This window comes from Haliotis cracherodii, unplaced genomic scaffold (genome assembly GCF_022045235.1).
Source record: "Haliotis cracherodii isolate W230 unplaced genomic scaffold, xgHalCrac1.p SCAF_14, whole genome shotgun sequence".
NCBI lineage: Eukaryota > Metazoa > Mollusca > Gastropoda > Lepetellida > Haliotidae > Haliotis > Haliotis cracherodii.
In genome coordinates, this window is record NW_027266269.1 from 14,962,803 (window position 1) to 14,981,689 (window position 18,887).

General features: G+C 42.0%; 1 protein-coding gene across 5 annotated transcripts in view; it reads left to right on the forward strand.

The window, feature by feature from the left end:
- LOC139461024 (uncharacterized) overlaps positions 1-18,887 on the forward strand; it is a 181,647-nt gene that overhangs the window by 85,455 nt on the left and 77,305 nt on the right. For 4 of the 5 annotated variants that reach the window (XM_071242509.1, XM_071242512.1, XM_071242511.1 and 1 more), the window contains exon 9: positions 14,251-16,827. In XM_071242509.1, the coding sequence (XP_071098610.1) occupies positions 14,251-16,827 (2,577 nt within the window). Of the gene's footprint in view, positions 1-14,250; positions 17,035-18,887 lie in introns of all 5 variants that reach the window. The other variant, XM_071242508.1, reaches the window with a different exon arrangement.

Sequence of the window (18,887 nt, forward strand, 5' to 3'; positions counted from 1 at the left end):
AAAATCGACATCACTGTCCAGGAACGCTTTATGCACAACATGTAAACAATAAACAACAATTGCACAATGAGCGGAATACCTGCTCTGACAACACAAACTCAGCAATGAGCAGACTTTCCAGCTCAGGCGTACAAGAGGTGAACGGAGCTCCAGCTCACCTCAGGGCGTTTCCTACGAGCAGCATATCCTGCTCGAGGTCGTCCCTATGCCAGCACTCGGAATACCAAGCCTGACTAACACCCCAGTAACTATGTAATGGTAGCACATATATAGTAATGAACAACAATGGACAGACAAAGAGACAACGACGTTGCTTTGGACATATGGGCGTGATTAACAAACACAGTTCATGGGATGATCAATTAGGGCAATAAATGCCATACTATAAAAAGCAGTAGTTAAAGGGAAGTGATATGGTAGTCCAGGCTGACTGACAGTCAAAATACAATGAAATGTTGGTGAGGATTAACAACGGGGATTAGCGCCTAAAACGTAATGACAATTAAGTTATGGAGACATGGCTACAGGATAAATTGCCCTTGAAGTCAAATGTACTGCAGACAATGGTAGTCATAAATCAGTCGCTATGACATTATGTTGATTAAATATATTACCAAATGATTAAAATAATCTATGGGAAGGGGAAATATGGTTTTTATAATTCAGTGCCGCAAAGAGGATTCTGGAGTATGTTGTATAATCTAGTATCGTATGTGGATCATCGTCTTTATACTGGGTCGATAATACATTCACTAGTCAGGAGGTTCTCTTGTCAATTGTATTTATATTAATAAAATTTATTTTTAAAATAAATCAACTAAATTATCATTTTTAATGTCTTAAATATTCTAGTTTATGTCCCTAACTTACGTTTAACATCAGCCATGTTCAGATCAGACAGTTATAATTCACCCAATATGCCGCTGATAAGAAAATAAATTTGAATGCCCGCCGGATTTAATCAGAGCATATATGTTAACGTTGTATAGAGGTCTGACGTAAATTGACTATCGCCTGTCTGTAAAGTGTGACCCTCATGGCGCCATTATGTATTGGAAATATCAAGGTAGGTTTTTAAATGAACATGTAAAATAACATCAATATTATTTCTGAAATTACATTTGTTCGTCATTGAGAATATTGTGATTGTCATCGTCTTACTTAAACCAATTGAGCGACTCTGGTTTTCATTTCTTGTAACGGTGAGGCATTAATACATTCTTACACCCCTCATGTAATTTGCCTCGTCTCAATAAACAAATCAAAGCAAAGCTTGTATAATCGGTAATGATGTAGCCTCCCTAACAGACGGGCGTGACGCTTTGATGACAATACCCTAATTACTTCATGATATACATGACGATGAATGAGCGGCGACAGTCGGTTCAAATGTGTAATGTTTACATGTACTCATCAGTTCTAAGAAATATACGTCTAATCGATTTAAATTTCTCAATCAATGCGGTGGATACGCTCTAAACCTGGTATGATTCATAAACACATGTTTATGATATAGTCGGAATGGAATGGAAAAGAGGATAATTATGGAAATGGTTTTGTTGAATTTATTTCCATCTCAAAATGCGTATTTGTTTACAATGTTAATAATTTCGCGAAAATAAGGGAAGTTACTTATGAAATGTAGTGTACTTGCCCAACTGACAGTGTATTCCCCACAATACATCTACAGACAGCAGGTACTTGCCTAACTGACAGTGTATTCCCCACACTGCATCTACAGACAACAGGTACTTGCCTAACTGACAGTGTATTCCCCACACTGCATCTACAGACAACAGGTACTTGCCTAACTGACAGTGTATTCCCCACACTGCATCTACAGACAACAGGTACTTGCCTAACTGACAGTGTATTCCCCATTATTCCCCACAATGTGTCTACAGACAACAGGTACTTGCCTAACTGACAGTGTATTCCCCACACTGCATCTACAGACAACAGGTACTTGCCTAACTGACAGTGTATTCCCCATTATTCCCCACAATACATCTACAGACAGCAGGTACTTGCCTAACTGACAGTGTATTCCCCACACTGCATCTACAGACAACAGGTACTTGCCTAACTTACAGTGTATTCCCCACACTGCATCTACAGACAACAGGTACTTGCCTAACTGACAGTGTATTCCCCTCACTGCATCTACAGACAACAGGTACTTGCCTAACTTACAGTGTATTCCCCACACTGCATCTACAGACAACAGGTACTTGCCTAACTGACACTGTATTTTCCACAATGTATCTACAGACAGCAGGTACTTGCCTAACTGACAGTGTATTCCCCACAATGCATCTACAGACAACAGGTACTTGCCTAACTGACAGTGTATTCCCCACAATGTATAAACAGACAACAGGTACTTGCCTAACTGACAGTGTATTCCCCACAATGCATCTACTGACAGCAGGTACTTGCCCAACTGACAGTGTATTCCCCACATTGCATCTACTGACAACAGGTACTTGCCTAACTAACAGTGTATTCCCCACAATGCATCTACAGACAGCAGGTACTTGCCTAACTGACAGTGTATTCCCCACAATACATCTACAGACAGCAGGTACTTGCCTAACTGACAGTGTATTCCCCTCACTGCATCTACAGACAACAGGTACTTGCCTAACTGACAGTGTATTCCCCTCACTGCATCCACTGACAACAGGTACTTGCCTAACTAACAGTGTATTCCCCACAATGCATCTACAGACAGCAGGTACTTGCCTAACTGACAGTGTATTCCCCACAATACATCTACAGACAGCAGGTACTTGCCTAACTGACAGTGTATTCCCCACAATACATCTACAGACAACCGGCTCTTGCCTAACTAAGAGTGTATTCCCCACACTGCATCTACAGACAACAGGTTCTTGCCTAACTTACAGTGTATTCCCCACACTGCATCTACAGACAACAGGTACTTGCCTAACTGACAGTGTATTTCCCACAATGCATCTACAGACAACAGGTACTTGCCTAACTTACAGTGTATTCCCCACACTGCATCTACAGACATCAGGTACTTGCCTAACTGACAGTGTATTCCCCACACTGCATCTACAGACAGCAGGTACTTGCCTAACTGACAGTGTATTCCCCACAATGTATAAACAGACAACAGGTACTTGCCTAACTGACAGTGTATTCCCAACAATGTATAAACAGACAACAGGTTCTTGCCTAACTTACAGTGTATTCCCCACAATGCATCTACAGACAGCAGGTACTTGCCCAACTGACAGTGTATTCCCCACACTGCATCTACAGACAACAGGTTCTTGCCTAACTGACAGTGTATTTCCCACACTGCATCTACAGACATCAGGTACTTGCCTAACTGACAGTGTATTCCCCACAATGTATAAACAGACAACAGGTACTTGCCTAACTTACAGTGTATTCCCCACAATGCATCTACAGACAGCAGGTACTTGCCCAACTGACAGTGTATTCCCCACACTGCATCTACAGACAACAGGTTCTTGCCTAACTGACAGTGTATTCCCCACAATACATCTACAGACAGCAGGTACTTGCCTAACTGACAGTGTTTTCCCCACACTGCATCTACAGACAACAGGTACTTGCCCAACTGACAGTGTATTCCCCACAATGTATAAACAGACAACAGGTACTTGCCTAACTGACAGTGTATTCCCCACAATGTATAAACAGACAACAGGTTCTTGCCTAACTTACAGTGTATTCCCCACAATGCATCTACAGACAGCAGGTACTTGCCCAACTGACAGTGTATTCCCCACACTGCATCTACAGACAACAGGTTCTTGCCTAACTGACAGTGTATTTCCCACACTGCATCTACAGACATCAGGTACTTGCCTAACTGACAGTGTATTCCCCACAATGTATAAACAGACAACAGGTACTTGCCTAACTTACAGTGTATTCCCCACAATGCATCTACAGACAGCAGGTACTTGCCCAACTGACAGTGTATTCCCCACACTGCATCTACAGACAGCAGGTACTTGCCCAACTGACAGTGTATTCCCCACAATGCATCTACAGACAGCAGGTACTTGCCCAACTGACAGTGTATTCCCCACACTGCATCTACAGACAACAGGTTCTTGCCTAACTGACAGTGTATTTCCCACACTGCATCTACAGACAACAGGTTCTTGCCTAACTGACAGTGTATTCCCCACAATACATCTACAGACAGCAGGTACTTGCCTAACTGACAGTGTTTTCCCCACACTGCATCTACAGACAACAGGTACTTGCCCAACTGACAGTGTATTCCCCTCACTGCATCTACAGACAACAGGTACTTGCCCAACTGACAGTGTATTCCCCAAATTTCATCTACTAACAGCAGGTATTTGCGTAACTGACAATGTATTCCCCAAACTGCATCTACAGACAGCAGGTACTTGCCTAACTGACAGTGTATTCCCCACACTGCATCTACAGACAACAGGTACTTGCCCAACTGACTGTAATATTGGAAATGAGCATCATTATATACTCAGCAACAAAAGTTCCCGAGACACCAATATTTTAGTGTAAAGTTTGGTTTTCAATATTGTAGTACATTTATGGAATCAAGTCACAAAAACACAACTGCTACAGAAAAGCATGCATTCCATGCAAAAGTTGACTTTTATGCAAGCCCCATGCATTTCACTATCCAAGAATGGGTCATAGAAACATGTGCGTTAACGGGATTCCATATGCATTTTTTAGCATCATGCTGACAACAACCACTCAGAAAAACAACACAATTACGCAATTATTCAACATTACGAAATGCCATACCTATCTGAAAATGAGCGTCTGCGAGCCATTGGTATGGTTGAAGCAGGATCAAGTCAGCGTGATGTTGGCAACAGACGAATGCAGTCAGAGACCATCCTCGAAGTGGCAGGCCACGCATAATCAATAATCGACAAGACAACTTGATTCGAACAACACACCTACAAAATCGATTCCAGCCAGCAACAGTGACTGCGAGAAGCATCCCTGGCCTTCGACGAATATCTTCCCAAAACATACGTCGTCGCCTCAGATGTGCATGGATTGTCGCCAGAAGACCCGCCAGACCTCCCATTTTGACAGGAAACCACCGTTAAGCATGTCTACAGTGGTGCAGACAGTGTCCACACTGGACAGACATGCAGTGGGGACAAGTTCTATTCACTGACCAGTCTTGTTTTCACCTCAGCCACAGCAATGGACGGATTCGAGTGTACCGACGTTGAGGTGAACGTTACGTCAATCATTGTATCATGGAAGAAGATCTGTTCGGGGGCGGCAGCATTATGATATAGGGTGAGATTACACCAAGACAGGACCCGTTTGATAGAGGTAGAGGGAAATCTCAATGGACAGCGCTCCCGCGACGAGATCATCGGCCCTGTTGTTCTGTCGTTTTTGCATCGTCATGCCCAGGCATAACCTTTCAACATGATAATGCCCGGCCTGATATTGCTCAACTTGTTCAGGAATCTCTTCAACAAAACAATGTGAATGTCATCCACTGGCTGGCTCGCTCCCCTGATCTCTCACCAATCGAGCACGTGGGATGAGATAGATTGGCACCATTGACGTCAACCACTTGTTCAACAGACACTCCAGGAACTTTGAAACATGCTCCAGCAGATATGGACAGATATCCCAGAGGACTTGTGCGACGCCTGGTCCATTCCATGAGACGAGGATGTGTTGCTTGCATCGCAACCAGAGGAGGACACACACGCTATTGATTTGTAAATTGACATTTTGAAATTGTTATGAAATCAAGCATATTCTGAAGTCAGTATGGCAAATTAAACCATTTGAACACTTACAGGAGTCTTTTATCTGTTGCAAACCGAAATTGTTTCAGATTTGGTAAAAAACATAACTTTGCATTAAATCTTATTCAATGTCACAGGAACTTTTGTTGTTCAGTATGGTTTTGTTCTCCATAAGATATGTTTGCTTAAATATTATTCAGCTGCACCGAATATGTTAGTTTTCAGTTTCCCATTCAATGATCAAAAATCGGAATCATGAAAAACGAATAAAATTTTGTAATATTATCATGAAATGTGTTAAATCATCATGCAAACCCTCTTCCGCCATCTTGTTATTTATTTTTGTAATGCATGTGTAACACATATATGCTGAGTACATTGGCCAGGGAGCAAATATTGTTCTGAATTACCTCGTCTTAGTTAGATATTGAGAAATGAGCACTGAGGGACTATCACTAAAATATGTCTCTTGGAAAATATGCCTGAGTAAAAATAAAGCCTAATAAACTAAAGTTGCTTTTACTGAGCACGGAAATTCTTGACTTCCAGAAAATATAGGTACTTAACATGACTCAAATCAATGAAAAGGTACTTGACCTAAGCTATGCAATCCTGGGAAAATTAGTTGTTCGCAGATTACTAGAAAAAGGGTATAAAATATGATACGATTGCCAATAAGTTTAGCTCAGTTACACCATAAGTAAGTCAGTACAAGATCAAAACTGCCCCATAATTACTAAGTTTCAACCTGACCACCCACTAACAGAATGACCCATAAACGGTTTACCAATCTCTGGCAATCCTTATGCTCGTTAGCACCGTGGCTCTTAAACTGGAGCAGATACGCATTTTTGTTCTGCCTAAATTTAGTTCTGACTCGGAAAACATATCAGGATTAAATGCATAAAATTGCAGTAAAAATGTTCCAAAACTGTGGTGACAGTTCTGGTTGACAGAAACAAATGTTTGGGTGTGTTTTTATAGCGATGTTCCTGTATATTGTTAATATGCAACATGAGAATAGGGAAACTAACACATGCAATCACAATACAATTAAGGATTGACTGATTGATAGATTTTTGTTGGTTAATTGAGTTATGAATAGAAAAAATGATGTGCAAACTGTATGAATCCGCGCACACTTACAAATGTTTGCACATTCGTTTTTCGATTCATGCCTCGTTGAACTGAAAAAAAACCTCAAGTGTCATCTTCGGTAGTTTAACCAAAAACAGTGGTATACATCAAAGCAAATGTAGAGGCCATAAAATTTCCGAGTCCTGTGATGGGATTTGAACCAAGGACCTTCTGATCCGAGGTTGGACACCTTGTCCACATGACCAAAGAGGGTTGCCCTGTCAGCAAGCTGACAAGGTAAGGATGTCATCTGTGGGTTGACTCCACGCCCTGCTTCATACTCCCCTGTCAACAGAAGGCACATCCCAGGCCGCATAGTAGGGTACTGAGGCTTATTTTGCTCAAATTTAATATGAACGTGCTCAGCCCTGTGTTGGGCACTAATGTTGTGGCCATAAAATTTCCGCGTCCCATGATGGAATTCGAACCACAGACCTTCTGATCCGATGTTGGACGCCTTGTCCACATGACCAAAGAGGTTTGCCCAGCAAGCAAGCTGACAAGGTAAGGATGTCATCTGTGGGATGACTCCACGCCCTGCTACACAAACAAAAATGACGAGACTGGTGAACATTCCAGGTGTAGGAATACATGCTGTGGCATGATATGTGGCCCACAAAGTCAGTAGCCAATCAACAGAGAGTAGAATCAAAACAATGTTCATAGGACCTGTCAGTCAAGGCAAGAGGCAAGAAGAACTGCAACAGTCAGACTGTAACGAACCAGAACAAATATGTCCGCAAGAAGGTGGCTGTTTCAAATGACAGGGACAGTTACCGACCGATTCAAACATTATTTCCCTGAACAGGAACACACAGTTGGAAAAATGCGGGTGAGAAATGAAACCTGAAGAAATTTGTGGAGCCCAGACAAGTGGGAAAAAAACTAGGTGAGGGTGCCTGCACGTTTGCTGTTGCATCCTTCTCGGCCTTCGGTCTCAAAGGGTAGTTTAGATAAAGAATATGCATGAATTTCGCAAAATGTCCTGTGCATGACGATACACACGTGAGCTGAAAGGGAGTTCCCTCGACTGTAACATTGGGATTCCCCAACATTCTGTATTTATATAAGTAGTGGCTTTATTTTTGCATTCTTTGGGAAATGAATGCAATAACTCATGACCAATTCAGCTAATACAGGAATTACAATGAACACAAGGAAAATTTGATTATATGAACATAATCCAAAAAAACCCGAAAGGAATATGCTGAAAAAGGAAATCATGAAACAAATCTGATAGTTAATCAATGATAAAGGCTAATGTAACAACATATAATTACGACAGAAATGAATAGAATGCAGAACCTAAAATGCAACCGAAATCAGAAGTACTGCTGCACGAATATTTCATGAAATGTCTGTGTTAATGTCAAATAGATTGAATAATAAGGCAGTTGCCAGTGAGTACTACGGCTGTCGGATGAAGTATCCTGAAGATACAGAACAAAAAGGAGAGAAAAATATACCATGGTAACAGATATATATATAAAGAAATCATCATTTTTTTAATGTTAACGGAAATGTCAAATAGGAATTTTCATGCATTTGTTCTGACTGGAAATTCATGTATCCTTTTTCCTTTTCCTCTCACCCCCCAAAAATAAAAACCAACAAAAAACAAAAAAAGAAGCCCCATTACTAATATAGCCCCATCACAAAATCCCTCTTTTAGACACTGACAGTTCAAGGGAGAACCGAAACAGATGTCAGTGTGATAGGAGCCAAAACTTGACATGATATGCACCTCGAAAGGAACAAATGTTGGTAGCCAAAGTAAACGCATGGCACCAAATCTTGTTTACACATAGGGACGTCGGTGAAGACAACCTCCCCTTGCTAGCTGGGAGAACAGTATAGCCTGGAGAGCTAACAGAGTTGGGGTTCCTAAAAATTGTAAATCATGAATAGCAAATTAACTATTAAACCAATATGGGTGATGTAGGTACCAAAACAAAGGGCTGAACATAAGGAACCCAATAGTACCAATACACATTAACAACACATTAAAACTGAAAAATTAGTAAAGTGGCAAAAATGACATGAGAAATATCTACATAGTACTAAATAATGCTGCTACTGCGTGAAAATTAAAGTTACTAAAACACTTTCAAAACTTGAAAAAGCTTGCCTACACATATATGTGATAACACATGTCAAATCAGTAGATGCTAAAAGTATGAGAAATTGTTTTCCAGACAGCCAATTCTCTAACATTAGCCACAATGAGCATAAAGACCTCAAACCTCCAGACAGCGATGAGGAAGGACTTACTTACTGTACTCTATAACAAACTGACTGATATAACAAACAAATTTGCTGAGAAGCTTAGACATTCAGCTACTGGCTGCCTGGAGAAATTTAAGAAGAGGCGTGACATTTATTCTGAACCAACCCATGGCAAGAATGCACAAGTTGACCCCAAGCATGTCGATGATTGGTTGACCTCTCAACTTCTGACCCACCTGACTGAAGTTTACCAGTCAAATTCAACTCAAAAGCCTGAATGAAAAGTGAAATCTTCCACAAATGGGTGATCCAGTTAGACAAGTCTATGAAGAGAATAAATAGAGGTTATCACGCGAGTGTGTTAGGGGATGGTAAATATCCTGTATGAGGAATAAACATTGCATTTAGCAAAAGTTGTCGAGCTAAATACATAGTGTTTATTCCTAATACAGGATATTAACCATCCCCAAACTCACGAGGGTAATAAACTCTTTATCATATAATGTCATTATTCAATTCTGTGCTCCAAAATCTTTTTCCATCTCTCACAAACATTGCATAAACATTGCAATTTCCCTGGAATGTTGCTCATAAATATATATTACGTCAGAGGATAAGTGATGTGTCAATGGACAGTGACAGTAGCCAATATAGTTCCAACAGAAACCTGTTTCTTATACACTGGCGTAACTACATATATGCAAAACAATTGCCTACACAAATTATTTTTACTTGCCTTTCACGGCAGTCCATCGCTCTGTCCAATAGAGTAACTGCTCTTTATCAAAGGGAAGCTACTCTAACCTTAGTCTATGAGACGTCACGACCACATTCAGACGTTGTTGACAGTCGGTCTGTCCTGTCATAACATTACAAGGTGCAGTCAGATGTACACACAGCGACAAAACGAAACAAGGTAACAATTCGAACATATTTCGGCCAAATCCAACTGTTTTAATTTTCGGAAAAGGTTCCAAGCCGCAGAGGTCTACAAGAACAGATATGTAAAGTGATCTTGCTTGGCTAGTGCCCTCGCTAAATTGTTTTGCAAGTTATATCTCCAAAGTTCCCAAAACTTGTAAAATGGCTTGGCTGCGTCACAGTTAGACACTGATTTTCAGTATATTAGACTATTATTTTCATAATGATAGCAATTATCCGTGTAGTTTCTCCACATTCCCGATGGTTAATTCTGACACAATCGCCGAATGAGAAGGGCTACGCCATGTTTTGTTTAAAAAACAGTGAAAGTAGTCCCTACTTGACCTTTGATATTTGCATCTCTATCCGCATATGACCTCGGATATCGTTTTTATCTGTTGGTTTTATCCTGCCGAGAAACCCACACATTATATGATAAAGAGAAAAATCCTGCTACAGGTAGACAACTGCCCCGCCCATCCATGTGTTCCACACTTGACAAATGTCACACTTGCATTCCTGCCACCAAACACAACATTCAAGATTCAACCCATGACCCAAGGTATCGTAGCCAAGCTGAAGATCATCTACAAGAGGGAAATGATGAGCAGCTTGATCAAAGCCTATGACAACAAACAAGAACATGTGGTGTCCTTCCTAACACCAGTCAACATGATTCATCGAGCATGGCGACTGATTATTTGGCAGCTGATGACATCATAACAGCTGGGCAACCCACAGAAGACAACATCATCAACAAAGTGAAACACACTGAAAACACTGGCCCTCCCTGCTCCGATGATGAATTTGAGACTGAAGCAATAAGCAAATTTGAACTTCTCACACCGTCTGAAACGGCTACACAACTAGAAGCCATTCAACGGTTTGACATATTTGTTCTGGCTCTTTACAGTCTGACTGTTGCAGTTCTTCTTCCCTCTTGCCTTGATTGACAGGTCCTATGAACTTTGTTTTAATCCTACTCTTTGTTGAATGGCTACAGATGTGAAAAACTGTGCAAACAATGTGCAAACTGTTTGAATCCGTGCAGCACATAACAGCACAGGCTGTTATAAACATGTTACATCATGGCAGCACTACCAGGCTGTTATATACATGTTACAGCATGGGGGCACATCCAGGGTGTTATATACATGTTACAGCATTGCAGCACACAGAGGGTGTTATGAACATGTTACAGCATGGCAACACACCCAGGCTGTTATAGACATGTTACAGCATGGCGGCACACCCAGGCTGTTATAAACATGTTACAGGATGGCGGCACACCCAGGCTGTTATAAACATGTTACAGTATGGCGGCACACCCAGGCTGTTATAAACATGATACAGCTGGGCTGGCATGGTGTTATAAATATGATACAGCATGGCTGTTGACAATTGGGTTATAATTTTTTCAAACTTGAATGTTTACCTTATGGTATGATAGCTCTAGGGAGATGTGAATTGAATCTCATTAATCTAATCAAACACAAACTCTTTTTTCTGTTAGTTTGGCATGAAGAATTAAAGTTCACCATTTGTAATGCAGAAATCTCATGAAAGGTAGCCATCTATTGCTCATCCCAATGCTTAATCCCAAAATGATTAACACCTCTGGACTTTTGGGGAGGCAACAGCAACATGTTTGCAAACAATCAACTTTTGATAACACTCCACATTTCTACCTCTCTCATTATCCCCCCAGCCAGACAAAGTTTGGAGGGAGATATAGATATGGGCTCTGTCCCATTTTGTGTCTGGAGTGTAACTCAGACATGATGAGGTTAATAAGACTGAATAAGATTTTAAACTGAATCACCAGTAATTTCACAATATTTACATCTACCATTTGAAGAGATTTAAACATTTACTTTTCATTTGCTCACAAAATTGTTTCTTTCTGATGTTGGCAGAATTGAAATCAAGGTTGTTTGATGTCAAGTGATTTAGAGTGACATAATCCATTGTTGTTTGATTTGGTTGACGTGGAGATATTATCATGCTGAGGAAAAGCTCCCTTCATTGTAGCTATAATGATGGTGACTCTATGTTTCAGGGTATCTCCATTTGCAGAAGCCCACTGTTCTTCATCAAGCAGTTTAGTGGCAGACGTAGGGCTTCAGCAAATGATAGTGCCCTGAAAAATAATGTTACCCTAAATAGTACATGTGACCCTATTAACCTGAGACTAAACTTCTAAACAGGATACATTGTATTAGGTATCTGATATGGCTCATGCTTAAACAAGGATGAGGCTAAGTCACATCATTTAATTTTCTTAAATTTCTCAACATTGACAAAACATCTCCTTGATTTCAACATACTTCAAGTTGTATTCTACGTGACCTGACTTTGATGGTGCCACTGGATTCGAAAATGTTCAATGAGAGAACAGTCAGGCAAATATATCAAATCACATGCTGAAGACAAAATCTGGTCTGAGTTGGCCTCCAGGTGCCAGCTAGGGTGACAAATATACATTTTAACACTTCATAAAACATAGGCCAACGTTAATGGCCACTTGAAATGTCAAAAGTACAGCAGTGTTGACAAAGCCAGGCTGATGAAAACAAATGTAAATGGATATAGTTGAAGAAAAATCTGCACACTTGTCAAACCATAATTAATACCCATGAAGATCTGTGTCATGGGCTGCCCTCAGGTCCTCCTTACAGAGAGTGCCTGTGTCATGTCCTGCCCTCATGTCCTTACTGAGAGTGCTGTGTCATGCCCTGCCCTCAGGTCCTCCTTACAGAGATGCCTGTGTCATGCCCTGCCCTCAGGTCCTCCTTACAGAGAGTGCCTGTGTCATGTCCTGCCCTCATGTCCTTACTGAGAGTGCTGTGTCATGCCCTACCCTCAGGTACTCCTTACAGAGATGCCTGTGTCATGCCCTGCCCTCAGACCCTCCTTACAGAAAGTGCCTGTGGCATGCCCTGCCCTCAGGTCCTCCTTACAGAGAGTGCCTGTGTCATGTCCTGCCCTCATGTCCTTACTGAGAGTGCTGTGTCATGCACTGCCCTCAGGTACTCCTTACAGAGAGTGCTGTGTCATGCTCTGCCCTCAGGTCCTCCTTACTGAGATGCCTGTGTCATGCCCTGCCCTCATGTCCTTACTGAGATGCCTGTGTCATGCCCTGCCCTCAGGTCCTCCTTACAGAGAGTGCCTGTGTCATGCCCTGCCCTCAGGTCCTCATTACAGAGAGTGCCTGTGTTATGCCCTACCCTCAGGTCCTCCTTATCGAGAAGCACATGTCATGCCCTGCCTTGCCCTCAGGTCCACCATACAGAGAGTGCCTGTGTCATGTCTTGCCCTCAGGTCCTCCTAAGTGAGAGTGCCTGTGTCATGTCCTGCCTTCAGGTCCTCCTTAAAGAGAGTGCCTGCATCATGTATTGCCTTCAGGTCCTCCTTACAGAGAGTGCCTGTGTCATGTGCTGCCCTCAGGTCCTCCTTAGAGAGAGCGCCTGTGTCATTTCCTGCCTTCACCTCCTCCTTACTGAGAAACACATGTCATGCCCTGCCTTCAGGTCCTCCTTACTGAGATGCCTGTGTCATGCTCTGCCCACAGGTCCTCCTTACTGATATACCTGTGTCATGCCCTGCCATCAGGTCCTCCTTACTGAGATGCCTGTGTCATGCTCTGCACTTATGTCCTCCTTACTGAGAGTGCCTCTGTCATGCCCTGCCCTCAGGTCCACCTTACTGAGAGTGCCTCTGTCATGCCCTGCCCTCAGGTCCACCTTACTGAGAGTGCCTCTGTCATGCCCTGCCCTCAGGTGATGAAGGGGCAAGAAGTAGCCCTGAAACATTGAGTATGTGTAACAAAGTAGTAATTATCAATAAATATAAAATAGCTATGCCATACCTTGAACTCCTTGTCATGTTTAGATTCAGCTTCTAAATGCCTATAAATACACTCACATTCATATTTTGGTGTGAAATTTATATCAGGTTGGTTATGAGTAGAGTGATTGTACAAGAGAAACATTGATATCCCAGGACATAATAGTGAGTGTGGTAACATTATCTACTCATTCTCTGTATCATTGACTAATCACACCAGATTATCTAGGCTGATTAGATAGCTAATTAAATTCAGGGATAGTTTGTAAAAGTGTGTCAGTTATAATGTGCTGGCTGCCAGTGTTACTAGTGTGTATTATTATGGTTTCAGATAGCAGATGTCCTTGAGTGCTGCAGTAGTCCCAGTCTGATGCTGGAGACCGTTAGTGATGGTCCAGATGATATTGCTGTCTTCAATCAGGGAAATGTGCAAGCCTCTCGCAAAAAGGTCATGCCAATACTCAAAGCTTTTCTTAATGGAGAAAAAACCCCAGATGAAAGTGTTGCTCTCGGTACGGTGCCGTTTGTGTCAGGTGGCAGCTCGTTAGGCCAGGGAGAGTCCCAGCAGGGAGAGAGACATGCCAGTAGCCAGGGCCTGGATGTGCTGTCACCTGACACAGTGGACCTGTTCCACCCAGCTGCCTCAACGCACAGTGCAGAGACCAGTGCTTCGTCTGAGGGCCAGCTGACCAGTCCTGCACATTTGTCGGAGCAATTTGATGCACTGTTCCTGGGCAACGAGGAGGCAGAAAGAGGGACAGATTTAGCTGCTAATGAGAATGGAAATGAATCCTATGTGAATAGTTCTGCAGTGTTGTCGCCAGTAGGATACAACAAGAGGGAGGATGTGGACAACACTGACCTGTTAAACAACTTTGATCCATATGCTCTGATACCATCTGCTGATAATGAAGACAATACGGGAGATACTCAGAGACCCTCAGAATTGATTGATAACGTGATCAATACCAAGGCTGACGATTTTGAGTTGACAGAAGCAGATGTGTTACACCCATCTTCAGGACAGGATTTGTTTTCTTCAGGTTTGGAAAGCCCAATGGACTTTTCCCCTGGGCAGAACTCCGGCCAGGGGTCTAAGGTGTCCAGTTACCCAGTGACACCCCCAAACAGTTTCATGGATAATGAATACAGTGGGGTTGCCATGGAACATAATTTACCGAGTTTTAACAGTTCTGAGATGGTGGAGAGAATTAAGGCCAAGAAGGCCTCTCTTGGAGCTGACACCGAGGGCGATGCCTCAACACAGGACTTCCACATGGACAGTGCACAGGGGGAACAGGACTTCACATTTACTCCACAAAACAGCTACACTGACAGCAATATGGAGAAACACCTCAAGGAAACAGAACTACCTAGCTTTTATAACTCAGAAATGGTGCAACGTATAAGAGAAAAACGAGCCTCCCTTGAGAATGCTGTAAATGACACAGAAAATAATCAGGATGATTTACAAAACAAAATTCCATGGACTCCACATAATAGTTATGTGGAGGGATCTTTGGATGCCTTCACACAGGACAACCTACCTAGTTTTAATAACGATGAAATGGTTAGAAAAGTTCAAGAAAAACGAGCAAGTTTGCCCTCCTTGGATGAGAACGAGAACGAAGCTGGTGCTAGTGGCTCTGATGACAACCTCTGTTCTGTGGCATATACTCCGCAGAATGGTGGTGTGGAGGGGGAGGAAGGCCCTAAGGGGAGGTACATGGACACCACTCAGGCCACAGACTCAACAGCAGGCGCCAGTCCAGAAATGGACCATGCATGCACACACAATTCTGTGCCACATGGGAATCTGCTTGATTTTGAAATTTCTAATACTGCTTCTAATAATTCTGTTGCCAACTTAATAGCAAATGAAATGGTAAGTGACATCAGCGGTGAACCTGCTATAGCTCTGCAGCTGGGGAGACACCAGGTGTCTGGTCATAATGATACCAGCAATGTTGTAGCCAGCACTATATCTGACCAGATGGAGAAAGAGAGGGGAATGAGGGACAGCCTCTCATGTCCCCCCTATAGTAATGGGGATACTGATGGTGCCACCATACCTGCCAGTGATGTCATCAAGGGTTGGCATAGCCCAGCTACCAAGGAGGACCAGATGAGTGAAACAGCCATGAATGAGGTTGCCTTTACTCTTGCCAGTGAACTCATTCAAAATGCTCTTGAAACATTCATTCCACATGAGGAGCTGAGCCAGGTAGCAGAGCCCTCTGAAACCTGTACGTCGTCTGAGGCCGTGGGACCGCTGGCATCTGCCACACCCGCCACACCACACCCAGATGAGGTTGAAGCAGGACGAACTCCCAGGTACTTGAAGACACTTAGTAAGTCGGATTCCAACACTGTTTCTGTAGAGACAGAATATCTACCTGAGATGGACCCACTCCATGGAAATATGGATATAGTTGACAGTGGTGCATTAGAGACTGATGCTGAGAGGGAAGTTGCAGAGAGTTGTTCTTTCAGGAGAATAAGTTGTGAAAGGAGTGCTCTAACAGATGGGGCAGAGCAGCTCGAGGGGGACACCTTGGCTGTTAGGAAAGTTATACACATAGACTCGGATCTGAACATGTCTCTTGATGACAACTCTAATGCTCAAGATGAGGAAGTCATTGGTTTGAATGTAGATGATTCACAATTCAAGAAAAGGATACACGTAAACACTGGAGACAAGGATAAAACTGTTGACAGCATTGAGCATGATGAGAGTGTTAATACTACCGGAGAAGACAGTGTGGAGAGCTGTTTGAAGGCTGGTGTGCCCCACTTCAGTGATTCAGCTGGGGAGAGGAAGGAAGTGTACATGACCTCAGCTGGGAGAATCAGTATTGGTGTGGACCAGGATGTAGCAGTGACTTGCCCTGCACACAACACCACTCAGGTAGGCTATGTTGATGCAGTTGCTGCAGCCCCAGACGAAGAGGTTTTTCTGCTACCCCAGCATGCATGTGATCCCACTACACTGTGGTCTTCTGTACCCACCCAGCCATGTGATGTGAACCCTGTTGATGACCTGGCATGTGCCCCCCGTCCTGTTTCCACCTCAACCTGCACATCTCAAGTTTCCACATCCTCACTATCAAGTCAGGTATGCTCCATCTTTACCCAAATGTCACAGTACTTTTTCCCCTTGCTTAAAGTAAACCTTTCCCTACACACACAGTAATCTTTCCCTCACTCACACTGGAATCTTTCCCTCACTCATACTGGAATCTTTCCTTCACTCACACTGAAGTCTTTCCCTCACTCACCCTGTAGTCTTTCCCTCACTCACACTGTAGTCTTTCCCTCACTCACCCTGTAGTCTTTCCCTCACTCATTCAGTAATCTTCCCCTCATCTGTATGTATCAGTTCATCATCGTTGTATATACATTGTAGTGTCGTCTGTATGTATCAGTTCATCATCGTTGTATATACATTGTAGTGTCGTCTGTATGTATCAGTTCATCATCATTGGTATGTATCAGTTCATCATCCTTGTATATACATTGTAGTGTCGTTGGTATGTGTCAGTTCATCATCCTTGTATATACATTGTAGTGTTGTTGGTATGTATCAGTTCATCATCCTTGTATATACATTGTAGTGTCTTCTGTATGTGTCAGTTCATCATCCTTGTATATACATTGTAGTGTCTTCTGTATGTGTCAGTTCATCATCGTTGTATATACATTGTAGTGTCTTCTGTATGTATCAGTTCATCATCGTTGGTATGTATCAGTTCATCATCCTTGTATATACATTGTAGTGTCGTCTGTATGTATCAGTTCATCATCGTGGTATATACATTGTAGTGTCGTTGGTATGTGTCAGTTCATCATCCTTGTATATACATTGTAGTGTCGTTGGTATGTGTCAGTTCATCATCCTTGTATATACATTGTAGTGTCGTTGGTATGTGTCAGTTCATCATCCTTGTATATACATTGTAGTGTCGTTGGTATGTATCAGTTCATCATCCTTGTATATACATTGTAGTGTCTTCTGTATGTATCAGTTCATCATCCTTGTATATACATTGTAGTGTCGTTGGTATGAGTCAGTTCATCATCCTTGTATATATAATTGTAGTGTCTTCTGTATGTATCAGTTCATCATCCTTGTATATACATTGTAGTGTCGTTGGTATGAGTCAAATCATCATCGTTGTATATACATTGTAGTGTCGTCTGTATGTATCAGTTCATCATCCTTGTATATACATTGTAGTGTCGTTGGTATGAGTCAGTTCATCATCCTTGTATATACATTGTAGTGTCGTTGGTATGTATCAGTTCATCATCCTTGTATATACATTGTAGTGTTGTTGGTATGTGTCAGTTCATCATCCTTGTATATACATTGTAGTGTCGTTGGTATGTGTCAGTTCATCATCCTTGTATATACATTGTAGTGGTGTTGGTATGTGTCAGTTCATCATCCTTGTATATACATTGTAGTGTCTTCTGTATGTATCAGTTCATCATCCTTGTATATACATTGTAGTGTCTTCTGTATGTATCAGTTCATCATCGTTGTATATACATTGTAGTGTCGTTGGTATGTATCAGTTCATCATCCTTGTATATACATTGTAGTGTCGTCTGTATGTATCAATTCATCATCCTTGTATATACATTGTAGTGTCGTTGGTATGTATCAGTTCATCATCCTTGTATATACATTGTAGTGTTGTTGGTATGTGTCAGTTCATCATCCTTGTATATACATTGTAGTGTCGTTGGTATGTGTCAGTTCATCATCCTTGTATATACATTGTAGTGTCTTCTGTATGTATCAGTTCATCATCCTTGTATATACATTGTAGTGTCTTCTGTATGTATCAGTTCATCATCGTTGTATATACATTGTAGTGTCTTCTGTATGTATCAGTTCATCATCCTTGTATATACATTGTAGTGTCGTCTGTATGTATCAGTTCATCATCCTTGTATATACAT